We start from the raw sequence: 8,079 nt of genomic DNA, 5'->3' as shown, positions 1-8,079 counted from the left end.
AGCCACCCCCCCCCCCATAGGGGACGAGCCCCTATAGATCGACACCCCCCCCCACCCCATAGGACCCCCCCCACCAAAGATCAACATCCCACGCCCCCAAATCCCCCCAGACCCACTTGTAGACCCCCAGGTAACCCCTGGGTGCCTATAGGGCCCCTATAGACCCCTCCCCAGGGCCCCTATAGACCCCTCCCCAGTGCCCCATAGACCCCCCCAGGGCCACTACAGATGCCCTCAGGTCCCCTATTAGACCCCCCCAGGATCCCTACAGATGCCCCCCGGGCCCCGTAGACCCCCCCCAGGTCCCCTATAGCCCCTCCCAGGGCCCCTATAGATGCCCAGATGCCCCCAGGTGCCCTATAGCCCCCTCTAGGGCCCCTATAGATGCCCCCAGGGCCCCTATAGGCCCCCCAGGGTCCTTATAGAGCCCTGCAGGGCCCCCTACAGGTAGATAAAGACTGTCTTAGTCCCCCCCAAACCTCCTATAAGACCCTATAGACCGCCTGTAACCCCCCCCAACCCTCCAAGCTGCCCGCGGGCCTCCGTACATCCCTCATAGGCACCTATAGATTCCTATAGGCACCCCGTAAACCCCGACAGCCTCTCGCTGGCTCCTATGGATTCCTCATAGAGCTTTACAAACCCATACAGCCTCCCCCTATAGGGACCCTATAGAAGCTTGTGGTCCTCTCCAGCCCTATAAACCCCCTTATGGACTCCTATAGGTCCCCGTAACTCCCTATAGATCCTATAGATTCCCTTATGGACTCCTGTAGGTAACTGTAACCCCCTTATGGGCTTCTATAGGTCCCTGTAGCCCCCTATAGACCCCTATAAACCCCCTTATGAGCCCCTATAGGTCCCTGTAACCTATAGACCCCTATAAACCCCCTTATGACCTCCTATAGGTCCCTGTAACCCCCTATAGACTCCCTTATGAACCCCTATAGATCCCTGTACTCCCCTTCTATAGGCACCTTTAACCCCCCCCCCGTGACCCCCCCCATAGGAGCCTGCAGACCCCATCTGGGTCCCTACGGAGGGCTCTGCTGCCCTCTGGCGGCCCGGAGGAGAACCGGGGACCCAGGCACTGGGGGGGGAACCCAGGGGTGCAGGGGGACTTCGGGGGGGGATGGGGAGGACACCCATGGGTGTTGGGGGGAGGGGTGCACTCAGGGGTGCGGGGGGGGAACACCCATGGGGGTGTGGGGGGGACCCAGGCGATCGTGGGGGTCCCAGGGGTGCGGGGGGGGGGGGGGGGGGCACCCAGGGGTGGGGGGGCACCCATGGGTGTAGGGCGGGGGGGGGCACCCAAGCGTACGGAAATGGCAACTTTATTGAGCCGATACAAAACCCCCCCCGACCTCCTTAAAAGCCACCAAACGGCCCCAAAAACCGAGCCCCCCCCCCCCCCCCCCCCCCATGGGGACCCAGGGTCCAGCCCCCCCCCCCCGCCAAAAAGGGACCCAGGGCCCCCCCAGAACGGGCCCCGCTCATCACAGCAGTGCCCTCAACCCATCGTGGGGAGGGGGGCTGCCAGTACCCCCCCCCCCCCAGCCCCCAACTGGGCCAAACTGGGAGGGGGTGCCTGGCCCCAGAATGGGGTGAAATCCTGGGAAAACGGGCAAATATTCCCCCCCCCCCACCCGCGGGTTTTTGGGGGGGTGCTAGGAGTCGTAGTCTTCATCCTCCTCCTCCTCCTCCGGGGCGCAGGGGGGGCCGGGGGGCTGGGGGGAGCCCCCCCCGGGAGCCCCCCCAGGGGGGCGGGGGGGCCCAGCGGCGCGAAGGGGACCCCGGGGCTGCGGGAGAGGGGAGGTTGAGGGGGGGGGGGGGTCCCACTTCACACCCCCTCCCCCAAGGAAACCCCCCCAGGGACCAAGGAGTCTAGGGGGGGGTCCCTGCTTCCCCCCCCCATCGGGACCCCCCCCCCATGGGACCCCCGGCATCCACGGGGGCCCCTACTTCACCCCCTCCCAAGGGACACCCCCCCCCCACCCCGGGACCCAGGTGTCCGGGTGCCCCCCCCCCCCCCCAAGGCCCTCAGGGCGGTACCTGGTGAAGTTCAGGGGGGGGGCGGGCGGGGGGGGGCTCCTCCTCCCCGTCACTGTCACTGTCTTCAGAGTCCTCCTGGCGGGGGGGGGGGGGGGGGCGATAAGGGGGGGGGACACGGGTGACAGCCAGGGGACCCAGGGGGCCAGGGACCCCCCCACCAAAACCCCCCCAGGGCCCCCCCCCCCCGCCGTCAAGGACCCACCCCCAGGGACCTTCCTCACCCCCCCCCCCCCCTCAAGGGACCCCTCTCTCACCCCCCCCAGAGAGGACCCAGGTGTCCAGTTGCCGTGCCCCCCCCCCCCCCCCCCAAGGGACCCCCCTCACCCCCCCCAGAAGGGACCCAGATGTCCGGATGCCCCCCCCCAAATGGGAACCCCCCCAAAACCACCAGGGACCCCCCCAAAAAGCCTCAGGGACCCCCCAAACCCGCCAGGGACCCCCCCCGAGCCCTCCCCCCCCCCCCACCTCCTGCTCCGAGTCCGTCCCCGACTGTTTGGGGTCCTTCCCCCTTCGCTCCGGGCCCCCCGTTCTTTCCGCCCCGCGCTCCCGGGCGACGACCCCTGCAACAGAGCCCCCCCCCAAACCCCCCCCGTCAGGGACCCGGGGGTCTGGGGGGCCCCCCTCGAACCCCAAAATCCCCCCCCCCCCGAATCCCCTTCCCAGGAGACCTAAGCATCCCCCCCCCAGCCCCCCATCAGCACCCTGGGTGTTGGGGGGGGGGGTCCCCGTCATTTGGGGGGGGGCCCTGGCATTTGGGGGGGACCCCGGCATTCGTGGGGGGTCCCAGGCATCCAACTGGACCCCCCGAACCGCCCCCCCCCCCCCTTCCCAGGGGACCCAGGCGTCCGCGGCATCCCCCCCTCCCCCATATCACTGGGGCACCCATGTGGGTGTTGGGGGGGCCCAGGCGTCCGGGGGGGACCCCAGCATCTGGGGGGGGACCCAAAATTCGTGGGGGGGACCCCAGTATTCATGAGGAATCCAGATATCCGGAAGGGGACGCCAACATTTGTGGGGGTGACCCAGGATTTGGGGGGGACCCAAATGTGCAGGGAGGGACCCAAATATCTGGGGGGGACCCCAAGATTTGGGGGGGCACCCAGGATTTAGGGGGAACCCATGCCTCTAAGGGGGGGCCCAGGCATTTGGGGGGGGACCCTAGGATTTGGGGGGGACCCAGGCGTTTGTGGGGGGGACTCAGGCGTTTGGGGGGACCCCAAGATTTTGGGGGGGGTACCCCACCTTCGGGGCCCCCCCCGCTCGCCCTCGCCGTGGGGCTCGTCGCCCTCGCCCTGCATGTCGGGGACGGCAGCCACCAGGTCCTTCAGGAAGTCGAACTGCTGCTCCAGCTCGATGCAACTGCTTCCTGCGGGGGGGGGGGGGGGGGGCGGGGGCCTCAGAGGGACACGCCCCCCAGGGCCACACCCCCAGGGCCCCACCTACCCAAGCGCCACCACCCACCCAACTCCACCCACTGCCCCAATCCCGTCCCTCAGGTTTTGGGAAGGGGAAACTGAGGCAGGGGCTGCAAAAAGTGTGGGGGGGTGTTGTGGTGCAAAAGGGAGGGTTGGGGGACCCCTGACCCTCCCAAAATGGGGACCCAGGGGTCTGGGGGACCCGACCCTCCCACCCCCAGGGGTCCCAGGGGTCCCAGGGGTCCGGGACCACCCCCCTCACCAGGTCCCAGTGCTCCAGGGTGACCCAGCGGTCTGGGGGACCCCCCACTCCCTCCCCACAGGGGGTCCTCAGGGCTTCAGGGGGGAGTCTGGGGGGGGATCCCTGTGGTCTGGGGCGGTCCTGGGGGGTCTGGGGGGTCCGGGGGGGGTCCCAGGGGTCTGCAGGCGTCCTAGGGGACCCTCACCCCCCCCCCAAAAGGGGACCCAGGTCTGGGGGGTCCCTGCCCACACCCCCCCCGAGAGGTCCCAGGGCTTTGGAGGGTCTGGGGCGGTTCCCAGGGGTCTGGGGGGGGTCGTGGGGGGTCCGCGGGGTCTGGGGGGGGTCCCGGGGGGGGTCCTCACAGGTGGGAGGTGGTCATGGTCTTGGCGTTGCGGGACTGGGTGACGTGACACGCCTTGCGCAGCAGCGACTCGAGGAAGAGCTCCAGCGCCCGCGCTGCGCCGCTAAGGACCCCCCGCCGCCATGGGTGCCCCCCCCACCCCGACACCCCCCCCCACCCCCCCCAAAAATACCCCGGGGTACCCAGGGCCCCCCCACGGCCAGGGGGAACCAGGAGGGACCCGGGCGTCCAGGGCTGGGGGGACTCAGGCACCCATGGGTGGGGGGGACCCAGGCACCTGGGGATGAGGGGGGAACCCTGGGGGGGGCACCCCATAGGTGGGGGGGGGACCCCAGGGAGACTCAGATACCCATAGATGGGGGGCAGCACCCAGGTGTCTGGGATGGGGGGGACCTTGGGGGGGACCCAGGCACCCATGGGGTGGGGGGACCCAGGCGTCTGGGATGGGTGGGACCCTGGGGGGGACCCAGGGAGGACTGAGGCACCCATGGGTGGGGGGGACCCTTGGGGGCACCCATAGGTGGGGCACCCAGGTCTCCGGGATGGGGGGGGGAACCCAGGCACCCATGGGTGGGGGGCCCCTGGGAGGGACCCAGGCGTCCAGGATGGGGGGGGGACCCCGGGGGGGACTCAGGCACCCACGGGTGGGGGGGACCCAGGTGTCCGGGGGTGGGGGGTGACCCCGGGGGGCACCCATGGGTGGGCGCGGCGGGGGAGGATACAGATGATGACGGGGACGGCAGCCGCCACCTTCCCGATCTCCTCGTCTGTCTGCATGATCTTCTTGATCCGTGCCTGGGCGAAGGGGGAGCGGGGAAACTGAGGCACGGCCCCGCCCCCCCCACCTGGGCCCCACCCCGATGTGGGCCCCGCCCACAGCACGAGCTCCACCCCCAACGCGAGGCCACACCCCCTCCCAGCACCATCCCTTCACTGGGCTTGAGTCAGAATACACCCCAGGCCTGGAATAAGCCCCGCCACCGCAACAAGCCCCGCCCCACCCAAGACTAGGCCCCTCAAGCCCCGCCCAAGACCGCACCCTGCAAGCCCCGCCCCCTTGCGCCAGACCACACCCCCAGCTCCCCCCGCACCTGGAGAAAAAGCCCCACCTCCTGCACACAGGCCACGCCCACACCACAGACCCCGCCCACCGAAGGCACAGGCCACACCCACCCCTGAAGCCATCCCCGCAGCTCCGCCCCCTCACCTCAGCCCAGAAAAAATTGCGTGAGGCCCCGCCCTGCCTGCGGTCACGCCCCCTCCCGAAGCCACACCCCCAGCTCCACCCCCTCACCTGAGTCCAGAAAGGAGCGTGAGGTCCTGCTCCCCTGTCCGTGGCCATGCCCTCTCCAGACCCCCCCGCAGGCCTCATCAGGCTCCGCCCACCCCGAAGCCACACCCCCCAGCTCCGCCCCATCACCTGACCCCGGAGACAGGCGCGTGAGGCCCCGCCCCCTGCGCACAGGCCACGCCCCCATTCCCGCAGCCACGCCTCCAGCTCTGCCCCCTCACCTGACCCCGGAAACAGGTGCGTGAGGCCCCGCCCCCTGCGCACAGACCCCGCCCCACTCCCCGCAGCCACGCCTCCCAGACAGGCCCCGCCCCCGAAGCCACACCCCCCCCGCTCTGCTCCCTCACCTGAGCTCGGAAAGGAGCATAAATCCCCGCCCCCCGGAGGGCCCCGCCCCTCCCGAGCACCCCGGGGAACGCCCCCTCCCCTCCCCGTTGCCATGGTGACGCCGATCCCGCCCCGCTGACCGGCGGGAAGCGCGCGTTGTATTTCTCTTCTTGCTCGGCATCGCCGCGGCCCGGCCCCGGCGGACCCCGCTGGGGCCCCGGCCCCGCTCCCTCCGCCGCCTCCGGTCCCCGGCTCCGGGCCCGCTGTGCTCGGCCGCGGCCTAGCTGCGCCGCCCCGCCCCTTCCGGGACGAAGCCACGCCTCTTCCGGCAGCCGCCCCGCCCGCGGGGGTGCCGCCCCCTGGCGGGCCACGCCTCCCCACGCCCCCAAACCACGCCTCCTCCTACCCCCAGACCCCTCCTCCCCTGATTTGGCCGCGCCCCGTCAATCAAACCGCAGCTTGGCCTATTACCGTTTATTGGGGCGGGGCTTCCCGTCCCTCCCCGCAAAGGCACTTCGGTTCCGGGGGGCGGGGTTAATGCTGGCGCGCGCGGGGGGAGGCCGAGCTCCCATTGGCTGCGGGGCCGCGGAGGGACGGGGTTAAGGGGGCAATAGCCAATTGGGGGGGGCGGGACCCTCGGGGACTCCTAGTGACCCGCCCCAGTATCCTCCCAGTTGCAGTCCCATGGTCCCCAGTAGCTCCCAGTTGCGTCCCAGTCATGCCCAGTAGCTCCCACTGGTCCCTCAGGACACTCCCAGTAGCTCCCAGTAACCCCCAGTCCCCCTTAGGACCCCCAGGAGCCACTCAGTGGCCTCCCAGTGACTCCCAGCAGCAGCCCCAGTTGCTCCCAGTAACCCCCAGAACCCTCCCAGTAGCCCCTCAACTCCCTTAGAAGCCTCCCAGTGATTCCCAGTAGCCTCCAGTCATTCCCAGTGACCCCTGGAGCTTCCAGCAGGCCCCCAATTTTCCCTAGAAGTCTCCAGCAGCCTCCAGTACCTCCCAGTAGTCCCTAAAAGTCTCCCAGTAGCACCCCAGCTCCCTTTAAAGCCTCCCAGTAGCCCCCAGTGCCTCCTAAAAGCCTCCCAGTAACCCCTAGAAACCTCCCCGTGCCTCCCAGTAGCCCCCAGTGCCCCCTAAAAGCCTCCCAGTAACCCCTAGAAACCTCCCCGTACCTCCCAGTAGCCCCCAGTGCCCCCTAAAAGCCTTCCAGGAGCTCCCTAAAAGTCTCCCAGTTACTCCCAGTAGCCTCCCAGTAACCCCTAGAAGCCCTTCAATAACCTGCAACACTCCCAGTGCCCCCTAAAAGCCTCCCAGTAACTCCCAGTAGCCCTCCAGCACCCCCTGAAATCCTCCCAGTAGCCTCCCAGTAACCCCTAGAAGCTCTTCAATAACCCGCACCCCCCCAGCACCCCCTAAAAGCCTCCCAGTAGCCCCCCAGTGCCCCCTAAAAGCCTCCAGTAACTCCAGTAACCCCCCAATGCCCCCTAAAAGCCTCCCAGTAACTCCCAGTAGCCCCCCCCCCGAGAAGCCTCCCAGTACCTCCCAGTTAGGAGGAGGGGAACTGGCTGAGGAAGGCGCTGAAGTCCAGGTCCCCCAGGGAAGGCAGCGAGTCCTCGGGGGGGGGGCCCCACCCCCCCCAAATCGGGTTCCCCCCCCAACTGGGGTCCCCCCCCTAACTGGGATAACTGGGAGGACCCCCCTAACTGGGAGGACCCCCCCTAACTGGGGAGCCCCCCCCCCCAGTTCACCCCCCCCCCAGGGGCTGGCTCTGCACCAGCCGAGCGATGGCTTCGGGGTACGACATCAGCATGGGGGGGCCCCCCCCGAAATCCGCAGGGCCCCCCACCCCCCCCCACCCCCCAAAGTCGGGGGGGGGCTCCCCGAAAACCGGGGGGGGCTCGGGGGGCCCCAGCAAGCGCTGGACCTCGGCGGCGTTGATGGTGTCGAGGGGGGGGAACGGGGGGTCCCCCAAAAGTGCCCCGAAATCCAGAGGGGGGGGGCAGCCCCCCGCCCCCCCCCCCCCGCGCCCCCTCCACCCGCGGGGGAGGGCCCCTCCTCGAACTGCAGCTGCAGCAGAGCCTCGGCCAGGGGCTCCGGTTCGGGGGGGCGGGGGGGGCCCCCAAAAGCCCCCCCGGAGCCCCGAAACTGAAGGGGGGGGGCTGGGAGAGGGGGGGAGGGGTCAAGGAGGGGTTCGACCCCCCTATTTGCCCCCCCCCAGATTGCCCCAACCCCCCAAATTGCTCTGAACCCCCAAAATTGCCCCCAACCCCCCCAAAAATTGCCCCACCCCCAAATTTCCCCCCTTTTCCCCCCCCAATTTCCCCCCACTTCATCCCCCCATTTGCCCCCCACCCCATTGCCCCCCCCAATTTAAGGCCACCCCCCAAATTGA

The 8,079-nt window shown here is 69.5% G+C and overlaps 1 protein-coding gene and 1 pseudogene across 1 annotated transcript; both read right to left on the bottom strand.

The window, feature by feature from the left end:
• Positions 1-1,422: 1,422 nt before the first annotated feature.
• DRAP1 (DR1 associated protein 1) lies at positions 1,423-6,259 on the bottom strand. Its single transcript, XM_075412296.1, is given in 11 exon segments — positions 1,423-1,703; positions 1,706-1,731; positions 1,733-1,799; positions 2,053-2,127; positions 2,518-2,559; positions 2,561-2,612; positions 3,295-3,414; positions 4,071-4,164; positions 4,792-4,864; positions 5,828-6,089; positions 6,159-6,259. Coding segments are annotated over 11 exon segments (948 nt in total). The 3' UTR covers positions 1,423-1,667.
• A 924-nt stretch (positions 6,260-7,183) lies between these two features.
• LOC142359974 (transcription factor p65-like) overlaps positions 7,184-8,079 on the bottom strand; it is a 1,217-nt pseudogene continuing 321 nt past the window's right edge.

This window comes from Opisthocomus hoazin, unplaced genomic scaffold (assembly GCF_030867145.1).
Source record: "Opisthocomus hoazin isolate bOpiHoa1 unplaced genomic scaffold, bOpiHoa1.hap1 HAP1_SCAFFOLD_154, whole genome shotgun sequence".
NCBI lineage: Eukaryota > Metazoa > Chordata > Aves > Opisthocomiformes > Opisthocomidae > Opisthocomus > Opisthocomus hoazin.
Note: the sequence above shows the minus strand (reverse complement) of the source record. Positions and strands in the feature narration are given on the sequence as shown.